Source organism: Oratosquilla oratoria, chromosome 12 (assembly GCF_046742065.1).
Source record: "Oratosquilla oratoria isolate Oo_2021 chromosome 12, ASM4674206v1, whole genome shotgun sequence".
Lineage (NCBI taxonomy): Eukaryota > Metazoa > Arthropoda > Malacostraca > Stomatopoda > Squillidae > Oratosquilla > Oratosquilla oratoria.
Window position 1 is genome coordinate 52,775,037 of NC_134788.1, and position 17,218 is coordinate 52,792,254.

The window sequence follows — 17,218 nt, forward strand, 5'->3', positions numbered from 1 at the left end:
AAAGACACTTGAGACTAAAGTAATGAGGTCACAGCGTCTGTTCGACGCTGCGATGAAGTTGAACTTTATCGCCCACGTCCAGCGTTTCAGTAGCAAATATATAACTCAGGCTAGTCCAGATGACAACGGCAATTTGCAGGGGTGTATGTGCTTCGCGGCTGGGTGCATTGTCCAGTTTTCTTTTTTATGATGGCATCAAAACTAACTCGAATGAAAGTAAAGGAAATATTTATCCTCCAGATTATGGAACACTCCATCGTGATATGGAACATTAGATTGAAAGACTATTCAAATAAGCCAATGCATGATAGACAAATAGTATAAATGCTCATCGACCTTGCAGACTAAGAAGAGTTCAAAAGATAATAAATTATGTTTGTATTAAATGATTAATCACTTTACCTCTATAGTGGTAGTGCCACCAAACACAACTGCCCTGATTCAGTCTATGGACTAGAGGGTTATCCAATGTGCAAAACGAGTCTAAGACTTACAATCTCTATCTGCAGAAGTGGCTCGTCGTCAGCGAGGATGGGACTTATGATGAAGGCTATGAGGACAACAGTGGGAGGAAAATGCTGCACAATTTCAAGAAATACAACTTCAAGGAAACGATTTATAACTGGGCAGAGGCCTGGAAAGCAGTGGCTTTCTCCACATTTAAGAATGCCTGGTGCAAGCCTATGAAAAAACTCTATCTCAGCCTCGTGATTTTGAGGGATTCGAGGCACTAAAGGTAGCTGGAATGTTGGCTGTAGCTGGACAGGGTTCTATTCCTGTACAGTAGAGGAGCTGGAGGATTGGGTAGAAGAGGATGCTGACCTGCTTGGTTATCATCACCAAACAGGTGAAATTGTGCTAGGGCTCAATTCACTCGACCCACTCGTGGAAAAGGGAGAGGCGGCAGCAGCACCCGGACCGTCAATTGCAGCAGGGATTGTTGTGACAGACACACTGCTGGCCCTAGCTGACAGATTTGGTGGACCTCTGGTTGAAAGTTATGAAATGCTCTGCATAGTTTGTCACCCTTTAATGAAACAACAATGGGCCACGAAAATCCAGTAGAAAAAAATCACCGATTACTTTAAGGTTACCCTATCACCTGACCTTCCAGTCAACAAGAAGCAGAGATCTCCGATGATGTGTCAGTTGCTTCAAAATCCTCAATGAGCCTACCCAGTAAATCTTACTCATAGTCACTACAAGTGACACCAGAAACACCAAAACAAAATTTCCCCACCTTTGACGACGACAAGTAAAGAAAGTACACAGTGTACATTTATGTAGGTTTAAGTGTTTAGCGCCAAGTGCAATGTTAATATAACCTTAGAGTGTGTTCATTTAGTGTAAAGTGATGGATAACTACAGTTAAGTACAGCACACAATGAAATACAGTACAGTGGTGGTGGTGAGCTCTGGTGTAGTGTGGTGGTATGTGTGTCACTTGGCTTCTTCTCCCTTCGTCTCATAGCACTATTTCCAAACACGGCAACCCAGCATCCCTTCCTTGTTTGGTGTGTGAAACACAGTCAAAAATGCTTTTATGTACCTTTTTACTTATACTACATTATCTAAGCAGTGTGCCACCAAAGATGTACTGTAAAAACTAAAAAGAATACACCTGCAGAGTTTGAGATAAATTTAAAAGTATGACTAAAGATGGATCTCTGACAATTTGTAGGCATTTCTTCCATAGTACATTGGGGCACTCCTCTTCACCTAAGCTCTGGAAATAAATTTTTGGGTTTCCCAGCAATAGCTAGTAAAAAAGAAAAACATCTAGTCACAACGGAGTGCAACTATAAACTTCTACAAATTCACTGAATTCCTTTAACTGAGCTCTTCTGTTAGTTTGAGTTGATGAAATGACCGTACACTTTGAACACAATATTTTCAGGTCCTGGAGCTGCAACGTCTACGTCGTGGGACCACCCCCCAACCCCAAGAGTTGGGGGCCAATCAGCAGCAACCACCCCTGGCCATCAGCTCTACGCAGATGGCACCGATCCCCAAGGAGGAGCTACGCCTACCTGGGGGAGTACCACAATCCAAAGAAACTAATATAACAATATACAAACAATGCATACGCTCAGTGATGAATTATGCGAGTCCTGCATGGGCTCCTAATCTCAGTGAGACACACCACAACACCCTTCAAATCATACAAAACAAAGCCCTAAAAACAATTACAGGCTGCACAAATGCATCACCTACAGACCATTTACACCATGAAACAAAAGTCCTCAAAGTCAAGGACCACCTCGACATGAGAGGCACACAAACACTTGCTGCAGCCACCACAAACACATCACACCCGCTACACTACATAGCAGAACACCCACACACACCAAGAAACATTAAAACTACACCCAAAGACCTTTATTACGCACAGATACTCTCTTCTCTTCCTCCACAACCACCAAATACCAGCCTCCGGAAACATATTCATAATCATATCACTCACCGCTCCATTAACACACTGAAAGACAACACACTGCTGCATGCCAGACCCCCTGATATCCACCCTTCTGAATCCTCTCTCCCACGAAAGGACAGAGTCCACTTGGCCAGACTGCGATGCGGTCACCACCCAGCACTTCTAAGCTACCAGAAGAGGCTGGACGACCGTGTTGTGAACAGCTGCCCAGGATGTAACACTTCACCCCATACCATACAACACATAATGGAAGACTGCATTATACACAATCATGCACGCAAAAAACACAACATACACTCTATAAAGGATTTGTGGGAAAACCCAGTTTCGGCTGTGGCCTTCCTTGGGGAGACGGGACTGCTCGGACAGACAGTCTAGGGAACGACAACAACAACAACAACAATATTTTCAGCATCAACTTACAATTTAACTGTAAAAAATATTGTTGCATTATGCAAAATATGAGCCAGGAAGTTTGCAGCAGTATGGTTCTTAAGCCATTTTCATTTTTTTATTAACATTATTGTATTTTATATATTTTACACCTGCATTATCAGCAGTGTATGCACTTTATTCAGATCCTGACTTAACATATCTAGTTTAGATAGCAGCTGTTTTTTATGGCCTCTGATGATTTATTGTCAAGTAACACATGGTGCATTCCCTTCTCAAAATGAAAGGATTTCGTTAGAAGTTTTGGTAAATATTTTTGTTGGCTCCAATCCAGTCCTTTCTCTAGTCACTTCTTACTTTACATTGTAGACCCAGCACTCCACATAGCAACTCAACAATACTGCCACCTGGTGTCCATTCACTGACCCACACAAATGACAACAAATGAGCGAAGACAACGATCTTCCACTCCATGAAAATAATCAAATGCCTCCACCAAACTCTTGTTATCAACCAAGCTGTGTACAGTAAGGTCTGGCATTTGACAATGTTCCTAGTAATCTGTCCAAGATAGGAAGCAGCCTCAGTGCACTCAACAAGAGTCAAGGTCTCAGCAGACAATGTGGATTTCACCACTTGGCACAATTTCCTCTATTGCCATTAAATCAGGTATCTTCTTCCTTCCTCATCCTTGGGAAAAATCACAAATCCTCCCTGGGAACCACCATCAGATAGGTTCCCAAAAGGAGCATCTGAGAAGCACCCAATCATACAGTCCTCCACAACTGACAGCTTTATAAAAAAAAAAAAAAAAAAAAAAAAAATGGTCACCCATAACTCGGTTGATAATCTTATTGAGTCTCACAGCATCAGCCACTGTAACATTTTAGGATGACCACTCAGTTCACACACATCAAAGGCAATATCCTGTCTTGTTTGTGTAGTTATCCAGCTCAATTGACCAAGTAAAGCTCGGAATTCCTTCTTCTCATTGTCTGACAGCTCACTGGACTTAGCTGCTGACCTGTGACATCCCAAATTCAGTGGTGTGAGCAGACTGGCATTACTATACTGGCCAACTGTTATACCTTCAGCAGTAGTGTCCACTTCCAAACCTATGTATTTGAAGGTAGATGATGCTGTGGTCCCAGTATAGAACTCTCATTGAAGAACATCAATAATCTTCTCCTGGAACACCCTAGTACATCCAGAGAAAATCATCCACATATGATAACATGAAGTTTACCACCATAATACCAAGAAAACAAGGATGATTTGAGTGGACACTCTTCAGCTGAAAGAGACAGTAGCTGACTCTTGACACGCAAGTACCACACTCTCGCTGCATCACATAGACTGTACACAGTCTTTTTCAGTCTCCAAAGCTGGCCACAGTAATATTCTGGGGGAGGACACAAGTAAATCTCTCGCTCTTGTTATAGCCAACTGTGAATCGAATGAGACTTTCAAATCTCCAGCCTGCTACTATTGAAGTTTTGATTTCATCTCATCACCCCCAAGGTATAACCAATGTTGGTCTTCAAAACATGACCATGAAACTATAACCCATGCCCCCCTCGACTATATAAAGGGGCCGGCCCTCTCTCTTACCTACAAACCCGCTCCCCCATCCCCCCTGTGGACTTCACCTTCCTGGGCTCACCCCTTCGCCACTGTTGATTGTGCACCAAGTATTTGCAAGTATTAGTGTAAACATTTGTCTTGGACTTGAGTAGTGTTATTAGTTATTTGTGTTAGAATTACAGTCGAACCTCGAAAGCCCGGACCAATTGGGGGGAAGGGTGATCCGGTCATGCCAAAAGTCCGGTCATCGAAAATCTCCCTAACACCCGTAGATTTTCGTAGCGGTATACGTATAGGTAATGTATGATATGGCATAGAAACACATAAGAATAATACTCTAACACTGTAATAATAACAATACTGTAATAATACTGATAATTCTGTAATAATAACTAATACAGGCATTTAAATGTACTGTATATACAGTGTACTGTACTGTATTTTTTCATTACGTACACGGTAAATATCGGAAGGTATGCACGCGGGACAGTGGTGGCGGCCAGTGTTGCCGTTTGTCCGTAGCTCCAATTTCCGTCGTTTTCTCATCATTTAGTGAAAGAAAACGTACTAGAGTCTAATTACAGGGGCTACTGCTGTATCTGAGAAAGCTGTCGATTTGCCCATTGATATGATTGTAATGTAATGATGTGACATATGGACTTGTATCTGGCCAACCTAGGTTACATTGCACTCTGGATAAGTGTAGGTGAGGGAGGATGGTACTTTTGTGATATGTCACAGAAGTAAATGCAACGAGGAAGTCTAGTAATAAATACTGAGCTGGGCATTTCCGTAGACCAGTGCAGGTAATCACCTCGTACCACCATTCATAGTAATATTCGTACGTGATTAAACCTATTCTAATTAAGGGAATACAATAACAAGGCATACCGAATTGTATTTTTTTCTACCATATACTGAATTTAAAAAGAAAAGGGACACTACGGACATAATTCTGCTGATGACGTCATGTCCACAGCATGACATATTTATCCGTTTTGATGACGAGTTTCCGCAGAACGGCAACACTGGTGGCGGCCAGGGTTGCCGCGTTTTCTACACTGCCGTGTAGAATGGGAGTGTTGCCATACATTTTTTTCGAGCGTGTGCAGACTTTCATAGCAAGATGTATTTGTCAAACTTTGACAAAATGTTGGTTCTAGTTTTTATTTTTGAATGTATATAAAGCCCCCATGCCCTAACATATTCAGTTAGATATAACAATAATCTTTTTATACTATCGCTAAAAGAAAGCTGAAACTTTAGCGTATAATTTTTTTCTACACGGTAAAAACGTATCTTTTGGGGTGTAATATTCTATAAGTAACAAAATTACCAATAAGATTCATATTTTGATGTACCATTTATTATTTAATAACTAGTTCTATGATTTTTAAACAAAAGTTTGAGTTTTTGAATGTTTATAACAGCCCGCTGATATGCAGAAAAAAATTCCTAATGTCCTTGTGAAGTTACCACATGCCGTTATTTTACTACGTTTTGGTACAAAATTCTACGAAACGACAGCCCTGGTGACGGCTTGACTGGGCCGGGTTTGAGTACGCGTGTACGGCCGTCGCTGCCACCTACCGGACAAATAAGGAACTTCGCTTGAAAAGTCCTCCCTTTGTTCATTTTGACCGGTCATACGAGGGTACGGGCATTCGGGGTCCGGGCTTTCGAGGTTCGACTGTATATAATTTTGTTAATTCTCAGTAAACTGTGAGTTGTATGTTTTCTTTTGTTAGGAAAGTGTATTTATGTTATTCCTCAGAATACTGTGAGTGTATGCTTGTAAATGTAAAAACAGTAAAGCTTTATTTTTCACTTGTAGTAAATATAGATTATTCAAGTTTTGTGCAGACTTCTATCTTACCAATCCAACCTTATAATCTTACTTATATCCAATCTTATATAGGCTGTTATTGGAACTTACCATAATCTTCCTATAATCTCTATACGTTCCACTTTATTGTTACAGGCTTGCTCCTGAACTGGAATTCGACTTAGCCCTAGACTCGAAAATAGTTACATTACTTTTCATCAACTCAGGCCAAACCTAGCAAGCCCATGACACACTATATAGTTGACCTAAAGGTAAGCTGACTTCACATCCAGGCTGCAACACTCAACCAAAAACAGAAGCCATTGCCAGAGTCAATTGGAAAATTCTTTAGAACAAGCTGGGGAGTCCTTCCTAAAGATGGATGTGTCCTCTACAAAGCCCTCTGCTACAAGACATTCCTTGATTAAAGGGCTTCCATCTTTCACCTTTTCTGTGATAACCCATGGCACGGATATCCCTGTCCTCTGTCCTCCACCTCCTCATAAACATTATTTTTTGCCAACTTTGTACTTCCAGCTCCTTTGCTTTTATCACTTCTTCAATTAAATAAAACATGAATATCTCCACTTCATTAGGGATTACTTCCAATTCTGCAACTTCCGAAAAATCCACACTACACTCCCATCAGAATCTTTTTGCAAGTTCAACCAATTTTTATTGGATTATGTGCCATTTTTATGGTTTATCTGCATATACACCTACGACATAAACCTACATCAGGAATTGGTGGTGTATTATGTCCTGGGCCAACTCCCAAAGTGAATATCCTGGGCCCAAACATTTACAATGATATTATTGTTGATATAAGGAGAATTGGAACATTTGACACAAATTGGTCAAGTGAATCTGGAAAATCCAGATCCATACTGCTGTCACTCCATGGGGGACTACAGGAAAAAATAACGAAGAAACATACTGGTTACAGGAATCAGATGATAGGGTAAATGGTAAGATTGGGCTATCCCATGATATGAACTAAAGAGAGGAAGAAAGAAAGCTATATTAAGAGGTCAAAGACAGGAATGAACAGGGCAAAAGCCCAGATTTTTTCTTTTTCTTTTTTATGTGGTGAGAGGAAATTCATGGGACAGGTCTTTAATGAAAATAAGTGGAATGCAGCCAGTGGCTTAACAGGCAATGAGTGGGACTAGGGAGATGTGAATATAGATAAGAAATAGGGGGGTTTGTAATAAGTTATGTGTCATATGTGTAAGGTGGCTTTTTTCTGATAAAATAAATGGGTTTAAGTCAATATTAAGGGAGATGACCTTGTTACCACATATAGTGACAATTCAAGAAGTGATTTTTTTTTTTATAGATATGATAGATTATATATTAGTGGAGTATGAACTGGAAGGGTATGAGTCTCATAGTAATAACCTATTACATAATGAAGAAGGGTGAGGCTTCTTGATGTAGGTGAGGAAAGGCATCCCCTTTAATAGTTACATTGAAAGAAATTTTTCTGAATATGTGTTGAAATCCAAGGATACTTAGAAAAGATACTGTTGGTCTTGGCATATAGGAGACCAAATAGCTGTGAAGAAATTAAGCAACACCTGCTAAGTGTGATGCAGGAATTCACTGATCTAAATGTGAAATATAAGGTGACAGTGGGGGGTTTAATATGCCTGGGATATACTGGAGAAACTATTCAGTGAAACCAGGGGCTGATAAATTTGGTTCAGATTTCATAGAAAAAATATGACTTATTTTACACAATATGTGGAGATAACAAGCTTTTCCAATGAGGAACTTTTAGTAAATGATATAGAGATATCCAGTCCACAGGGAAAGAGTGATCGTGTATGCCTAAAATTTGCATGTCATTTGGGACTTTACACAAGGAAAAACAAGAAAATGGTATACATGTATAAAAAGCTGATATTAATATGAGTACTGATTGGAAAAATTGTATAAATTCTGATGAAATAGTGATGAACTAAGGTAATTAAAAAAATAATATCATGGAGCTAGTGAATGATTATACATTCAGAATAGAATTTGTAGGAGACTCAGTACAAGGACCAACAAGAATCTCCCAGTGAATAGAAAATTAGAAATTGTGGGAAAGGATGACAAGGATGAAAACTAACAATAGAGAAGTGTCCAGGGAATATATGGAGGTAGAGGAAGAATAGACAGGTTAATAACCAAGAGGTGCATCAAGGAAAGAAATGAAAAGTAAAGAAACAATGAGTGTTAAAAGAAACCTATTATATATATACATATATTTATATATATTTATTAATATGTACAGTCCAAAACTAGAAATACATCCAGTATTTCCGCACTGTTTGTGAATGGGGGAAAAGGAGAAACAGTAATGAAAAAAAAAGGTCTGAATTACTGCCTTATTTCTATAGCAGTGTCTTCACGAGGGAACCAGAAGGAAACATACCTGATACAAATAAGGCATTCCCTATATCTAAATAATAGAGAAATAACTGAATGCTCTATAAGGAAAACTATAAAAAAGTTGAAGTGGAGTAAATCTCCTGGTATAGATGGCTTACTTCCTTGGGTAATTAAGGAAGCTGAAGAACTGATGGTTGTACCATTAAAAATGTTATTCAAATGATCTTTCACTACTCATAAGGTACCTGAGGATTGGAAAGTGGTGAACATCACCTCTATATTTAAATATGAGGACTGGAGATCCCAGAAACTATAGCCTGGTTAGCCTCAGAGCAAATAAGTAAAAAAGTTAAAATGTGTGCAATGATCACAAAATAGTCAACAACTTTATCTAACTTAGGAAGAACTGGCATTTGTTTATCAGTTCCCATGGAGAGCTATTGCCACTGTGCCTGTTTTGTATTTACCTAATTCTAGGTAGTGTATCCCTGGATGAAAGGAGTAGCAAGAAAGATGCTTGCATGTGGAGGAAATTAGCTTTATTTCTACTGTAAATAGAGGGTTCAGTTAGGTATGTCTTGGACATGTAATTATCTACTGCAATGGAATTACTCTGAACTAGGCTTAATGCTTGATCAGAAAAAGAACACTCATACAATGAAATGAAATTGTCCACTGATGGATAGAAAAAAAAAAATGTATATAATCCTTAACTAGAAAATATGATAAAAAAAACATCAAAATCTGTTGCCTGTTCAGACTTGAGAATGCTATTTGAGGACATGCAGTTCTTTGGGAACAGTACAACTACATAATGCCAAAGTGTATAAACAAACTGGCGAATAATTAGATTGAGATAAATAGTCTCCTCGCAGTCAATGTTTGGATCACCAATTGGCAATTTGTGGCTCTAGGTATTGTAATCTCCTACCTGTCTAGAAAATATGCCTATTGATATTTCAAATTATTAAAGTTTTAGTCTTACTTGTGACTCATGCCGTTTAATCTTGTTTCATATCATTTAAACAAGGAATTCAATCTAACAACAATGAAGCCTTGTTACCTGATATTTTGAAATACATCTTTATCTTTGTAATGGCCTCTTATGAGAAAAACAGGAAATCATCAGCATCAGTAGATCTTTCTTGCTCACAATGTGTTCTCCAATATGGCGGCATACTTATGATTATGTCACTCACATTTGTCAACAGGTCATGCAACATTTGAGAGACCTCGTTTGTATGAAAGCTGAATCACTCAGGTCACACTGGAAAGGTTACTTTTCTGTAGGGGTCATCATGTGATATCTAAAGCCATTCTTTTGTCAGAAAACTACATCAAACTGGTCACATATGAATGGCTTCTATCCAGTGCGGGTACTTATATGCCTTGTAAGAGCACTCTTTAGTGAGAAACCAGAATTGCACAGGTCACAATGCTTCTCTCACATGTGGGTCCTCACATGCTATGTGATAGAACCCTTTTCTGAGAAAGCAGAATCATACAGGTCACATTAGAAAGACTTCTCTCCAGTGTGGGTCCTTCTATGCCTTGTAAGAGCACTCTTATGTGTGAAACCAGAATGACACAGGTCACACTGAAAAGGCCTCTCTCCTGTATGGGTCCCCATATGTTGTGTGAGAAAACCCTTTCGAGAGAAAGTAGAATTGCACAGGTCACATTGGAAAGGCTTCTTTCGTGTGTGGGTCTTCATATGCAGTGTGAGGTGACCCTTTTGTGTGAAAGCAGAATCACAAAGGCCACACTGGAAAGGTTTCTCTCCCGTGTGGGTCCTCATGTGCGTCGTGAGAGAACCCTTTTGTGAGAAAGATTCATTGCACAGCCCACATTGGAATGGCTTCTCCCCAGTGTGGGTCATCATATGAAGTTTGAGGTGATTCTTGAGTGAGAAAGCTGCATTGCACAGGGCACATTGGAATGGCCTCTCTCCTGTGTGGGTCCTTATATGTCTTGTGAGGTAACCCTTTTGTGAAAAAGTAGAATTGCATAGGTTACACTGGAAAGGCTTCTCTCCTGTGTGGGTCACCATATGCTGTGTGAGGTGACTCTTTTGTGAGAAAGCAGAATCACACAGGTCACACTGGAAAGGCTTTTCTCCTGTGTGTGTTCTCATATGCTGTTTGAGATAACTCTTCTTTGAGAGAGAAGAACCACAAACATCACATTTGATTGGCTTCAATCCTGTGTGGGTCGTCATATGTTTTGCAAGATAATACTTTTGTGAGAAAGCAGAATCGCACAGGTCACATTGGAAAGGCTTCTCTCCTGTGTGGATCCTCATATGCTGTGTGCGGTTACTCTTTCGTGAGAAAGCAGAATCACAAAAATCACACTGAAAAGGCTTTTCTCCTGTGTGGGTCCTCATATGCTCTCTGAGATAATCCTTTCGTGAGAAAGAACAACCACAAACGTCACACTGGATTGGCTTCAATCCTGTGTGGGTCCTCATATGTTTTGTGAGAGAACACTTTTGTGAGAAAGTTTCATTGCACAGGCCACACTGGAATGGCTTCTCCCCAGTGTGGGTCATCCTGTGAAGTTTGAGGTGATTCTCTTGTGAAAAAGCTGCATTACACACGTCACATTGGAAAGGCTTCTCTCCAATGTGGGTCCTCATATGCAACGTGAGATTACTCATTTGTGAGAAAGCAGAAATGCACAGGTCACAGTGGAAAGGCTTTTATCCTGTGTGGGTCCTAATATGCTTTGTGAGACCATCCTTTTCTGAGAAAGTAGAATCACACACATTACACTGGAAAGGCTTTCTCCTGTGTAGATCACCGCATGATCTTTGAGTTGATTTTTGTGCTATTTGAAATCACCCTTTTGTGATAAAGGAAAATCACACAGTTCACACTAAAAAAGCTTCTCTGAAGTGTAGGTCATCACACAATATCTAAGATGACTCATGATATAGCCTGCTGCAGATGTCACACTGAATCCTTATCATTGTGTGACATGTATGGAATCTATGGATACTTCTTCCAAAGAAATGGTGATAGGTACCCTCATCCTGGAAAAAATATATATATAATTATAAGATTGACATCTAACTCGTTGAAAATCTGTAATACACTGTAATAGGATAGTGGATGTTTCATACACAAATAATTTTGTATTTAAGTCTCTTTGTACTGAAACAGTATTACTACATCAGGGGTGCCTTGCTTAACTCATCCACCCCTTTCACCATTTGCCAGAATGTCACTCCCCCCCTCCTTTCCAAGATTGCCTGTTTCAAAAGGTACATTCTAAATAATATGCTGGTATTATCACACAGCATAACATTTTTCTAATCCTAAGATTAACCTGGGTCAGCACAGGTATAATTCCAGCCCAGGTGATAGGCCAGATAGGCCAAAGCCTATATTTGCTTTCCTCATCCCGTAAACTTAATGTGGTCACAATTCACCCCCAGAAAACCCAAAGTTCCCCCCTGGGGGTGAATTTCACCCCTAATGAGAACCCCTGAACTACATAATGCCAAAGTATATAATCACACTGTTGAATAATTGGATCGAGATAAATAGTCTCCTCCCAGTCAATGTCTGTATCACCAATTGGCAGTGTGTGGTTGTCTGTCTGGTAAACTTCAACCTCCGTCTAGAAAATATGCCTCTTGATATTTTAAAATATTAAAGTTTTAGCGTTACTTAAGACTCATATTGTTTTAATTTGGTTCATGTCACTTAAACAAAGAATTCAATCTAACAACAATGAAGCTTTGTTACCTGATATTTTGAAATATATCTTTATCTTTGCAATGGCCTCTTATGTATAAAAACCGAAATCATCAGCATCAGTAGATCTTTCTTTCTCATGATTTGTCCTTCAATTTGGCAGCATATTTACAATTATGTCACTCACAGTCGTCTACAGGTCACCTGACCTGTGCCCAGTAAGATTACATAAGGGAAGGTATAATGGTAAATTTGTAGAGGTGCACATCTTTACAATATAACACTAGAAGTTTAAATATCAAGTTTGTAAATTACAATACATCAACATTTTTCTTTTGCAGAAATCAATACCAGAAAAAGCTGTTAAAAGCAATACACTAAAGAACATAGTTACAACAGGTGCCTGAGACGGTATACTTGTTTTGATAGATAAAGTCAAAGAAATTGAAATATAACTTGGTCTAACCTAACCTACCATGCAATTAATAATGCTGTACCTGTAATGCTAGTGGTCATCAGGATCATTGTCATCAGGATCATTGTCAGGGATGTTGACAGCAGGTTTTGGCATCCAATTGGACTGCTGGCTATGGAGGAGCTTTACAGCTTCAAGAAAAGCATGAAGCTCAGCTACATAGAACTGTTTCAAAAATATTATGTCACTTGAAGTGGGAGAAAACCCAGTACACAATGTAGTCGCCACCATTGTGTCATTGTCAAACTAACATTGATGGGACTGGACAGATGCCAACATGGCATCTTGAGCCAATCACCATGGCTTTCTTTGGTACTGTATTTGCATTTAGTAATTTTCTATTGATTTCTGCCAAGAAAGATGTATGTTCCATTGATGTATACAGATTTATTTTTAATTTTCTATTACTATATTGTTTAGATAAGCGCTTCTACAATTAAACAGGTAAAACTGCTCATACTATAATGCAACGACTTGTAGTATATATGACTTGGACTTGAGGAGTGAATATCATAATTTTATTTCCAAGAATAATTAGTGCACAATGAATTCAGAGTGAACTTCATGAATTCTTTACTTTTGGACAGAGGAGGACAAGATGGAGCACCATCCCCTAATAGGAATGCACGAAAGCAAACAGGATACACACATTAATAATTATAAAGACGCTTGCCAGTCTCAGTTTTTCATTCCAATTGTTACTGATATTAATACTAATTTCTGGTACTTACATATAGAGCTCAAAATACTCAAAATGATAGAAACTAGCCAATGATATATTGCAGCTGAGCCAATGATATACTGCAGCTGGGACCAGTGAAACTCTTTACAATATACAAAAATGTTTGCCAGTTTCAACTTTCCAAATATCACTATCAACATCACTATTAATTTCCAATAGTTCCATATGTGCTTCAAAATATTCAATGATAACAGCTAACCAATGATAGAGGTAAAAACTGCTGCTGTGAGACCTTACCTGACCTATCCCATAGATGATGTTCGCCTATTTTTTCCACCAATAGCTACCGACGACATTAGTTTGCTGTACTTATATCTGGAGTAGAAAATACTCAGAATGATAAGACCTAGCCGATTATATTGGTAATTGCAGTTGTGAAAGTGACAAACTTCTTGATAAATACTCAAAAGTTTACCCTGCTCAGAATACCAAATACAATGCCAAACGAGAATTGAAGTGTAGTAAATGCCAAATGCAAACATTACGCATGCTCTAAACTACCTTACCATCAAATCATTACACTTACGAATTCAAGAAGAAAGCACTTAATTGGCCTGTACAAAGCACAGCCACGAAAACAAGATCTACTAATAGCTGAAATGGTGCAAAATGTCATTTGTAAACAAACAGTACTGTGATGTGAATGTGAGTGTATGTGGCGCGGGCGGGTACGGGCGGCTGGGGTGCCGCTGATTCCTCGCTTGTGTGGATGAACAGTTACCAGTTAGCTTTTAAACGTGTACAAACATAGGAAAGTCTGTAGTTTCACGGCAGCTACCATTTTCTAACCATTAGGTGAGAAAGGAAACGGATATAAATAATACTAATTAACCATATACCATACTATTTAACCATATAATGTCTTGGGGAGAGTAAAAGATCGTGCGTCAACGATTAATGTGCCTCAAACATGTATGCCTAAAATGTAAAAAAGTAGCAAATACGTAAGGTTAAGAGTTGTTAAACGGAACATATGAACATATAGATAATTTATTTTCATCATATAAAGATGATATGTAAATGATTAAATGTTCACAAAGTATAGTAAAATGAATTTTACGTGGCACTGCATTATTTAATGAAAATATTTATATAAAGAATATATACACAGCTAAGCTATAATTTCTAAACAAAATAGTTAACGTTAGTAATCAACATAATGTAAATATGTAGGAAATATCCGTGCTAGTTTATGTACAGTTCAACATAGACCCGGATGGTTTAAACTTTTAACAAGCTCCTTGTCCTCTGCTTCAGATGTGTGACAGAGGGCTTTTACGGGATCAAGATTTAATTTATTTCTTATATCTGTTTTTATTAGGTGTAATTTAGAAAACAACCGTTCAGCGGCCGTGTTTGTGACAAGCAGAGCCAATATCTGTAGTGCAAATGTAGCCACAGTTTTAAAGGGATACTCATCACCGTATTTCACAGTTGCAAGCTTGTTATAAAATTCGATTGGCTCTCCTGCTTTCTCTGTTACCTCAGTGGGCAATGGAACACTGTCTAAGCTTCTCCAATTGTTGTCAAGTGTTTGAATCTCTCCTTCATATATCCGTGGCAAACATTGAACTATAGGGTGCAAAGCAAGATCTAAGGAATAACAGGTCTAACCACTTCCGACCGAATTTCGAGGGAGTTGGCGCAGCGGGCCCGTGAACGTCACCTGGCTGTTCAAAGTGGGGTTTGCGGGTCCTATAGCTGTCAGTTGAAGCTGGTGCGTCGTTCGGGTATGTTGTTGCCTTCGCTCGCACCGCTCCACGCAATTAGTTATATTCTGACAAATATTATATAAAATATATATATAATATTATAGTTCCTGTCTATATATATGAATATATAATATATATGATATATAATATATATAATATTATAGTTCCTGTCTTCCTTGGCGTTTCACAGTTTTCTTCAGTGTTTCACAAAGAGAAAACGGACCCAGTCTAATGACGTCAGAAGCTGCGCACAATAATTCAAACGGTCTGACCTGTTTATTTAGATCTTGGTGCAAAGAAGGCATGAAATCACGCGTTCGTGGGTCAATGAATTTTTCAGGAATAAAATATGATGTCATTTCCCACAGAGGATCACTAAGGTCGAATCGTTTCTTTATTTCTTCACATAGTTTTATCATGAACATTCTGCATCTTCCGCTCACATCATTTACAAAGTCTGCATTTCTGTTGTACTCCGGTTTTTGCAGTAAGGCATGAACATATGCCCCTAAGTATATGTTGCTTAAAGGAGCATGGTTGCTATACAGGGATGGATCAAATGTGGAAATAGGAGACCTATTAATCAAGTCCGTACGGTAAAAATACTGTAATGTTGTCTTGTAAAGTTTGTTAAGATGGTCATGTACATGGAAAATTGTTGGGGTATCCTTTTGAAACAACAAGTTTAAGCTTGTCACAGTTGGTAGAATAAATTGCAAAAAATTCAAATATAAAAACACAGAGGGGTTGCTTAGAACTTTTACAATATTGGTTACTACTCTCAGTTTCTCTTGTCTTTCAATGTGCGCAAAATATTCTTTTAATGCATCCCATTGTTCTATAATTCTTTCTACTGCTTGCTGGAGTGACAGCCGATGGGTTTGGCAAGGATGGAGCACTTTATGTGGTTTAACCTCTAGTAATGTCTGGAAACGTTTGAATTCATACTTTCGTTTGGCGCTGTGTGCAAAATATGTATAGATGTTTCTAATTACATCTTCACAATATCTGGGGAACGTTTTAGCCACCTGTGATGCACAAAGATGGAGGGAGTGACAAATGCATTTAAATATACTAATTCCTGGAAATGTTTGCTTCAACCTGCTACTCAAAGAATTATAGTCCCTCATGATGTTTGAGGCACCATCAGCAGCGAAGCCAATCAAATTATTGAGAGGAATAGCGTGAGTGTGTAAGGTATTGACCAACATATTATATAGTGACAGTCCAGTCGAACCACACATCTCATCATTTGCACCATAAATGTTGATTAGATCCAGCATCCTTGTAACAATGGCACCCTTGATTGCATCATAATATTTCATAATCATTGTTAAGCATTTTGTCGCACTAACATCTGTTGACTCGTCAAGAATTACTGAAAATTTGTTTTGCCTCAAGTCTCTCACCATTTCCTCTGAGATAACTGACCCTACTTTTTTTTTTGCTACAAAAGTACATTTTGTTCTTTTCATGCGTAGTCCTTTTGCAATAGCAGAATCAGGAAACATTGCTTTGCAGAGGTCAGTCATGTGGTCAGCAAGAAGGAAGGGCACTTTATGCTCAGCTATAAAGCAAATCAACAAAATATATGCCGAGCTGATCTGTGCACTAAGATCCGGATGTTCTCTTCGATCTTCCGGGATGGAACTGGCGGCATGAATCTGTGTATTCTGTAAAACATGGCACGATTAATTAAGGAAGTGATGTCACACCAGAGGAAAACAAGCAAACAAAATGATAATTCATGTTGTTTGCGAATTTTATCAAGCCTTCACTCTAACCAAAGGACGTCTTACAATGGTCCCTATCTGGACAGATTAACAGCATTAGCACCTTACCATGTGTCTTTTTACCGTCGTCAGATTGCTTTTAAAGGTTTTCTGACACGTCAGACAATAAGCTTTTGTTGGATCTCCATCTACCTTTGCCAACCATGGCTTGAATTCCTCCATCTCCAGCCATGCGTC

The 17,218-nt window shown here is 38.9% G+C and overlaps 1 protein-coding gene across 2 annotated transcripts; it reads right to left on the reverse strand.

Annotated features, from left to right (window-relative positions):
• Nucleotides 1-8,545: 8,545 nt before the first annotated feature.
• Nucleotides 8,546-14,533, reverse strand: LOC143031761 (uncharacterized). Of its 2 annotated transcripts, XM_076195999.1 has the most exons (3): nucleotides 12,817-13,661; nucleotides 12,371-12,528; nucleotides 8,546-11,652 (listed from the first exon to the last, which is right to left on the reverse strand). In XM_076195999.1, the coding sequence occupies exon 3, from the start codon at nucleotides 11,275-11,277 to the stop codon at nucleotides 10,132-10,134; it is 1,146 nt and encodes a 381-aa protein (XP_076052114.1). In that variant the 5' UTR covers nucleotides 11,278-11,652; nucleotides 12,371-12,528; nucleotides 12,817-13,661; the 3' UTR covers nucleotides 8,546-10,131. The 2 variants fall into 2 exon arrangements, with proteins under 2 accessions (XP_076052114.1, XP_076052115.1); XM_076196000.1 differs by lacking the exons at nucleotides 12,371-12,528; nucleotides 12,817-13,661 and adding an exon at nucleotides 14,063-14,533.
• Nucleotides 14,534-17,218: the final 2,685 nt, after the last annotated feature.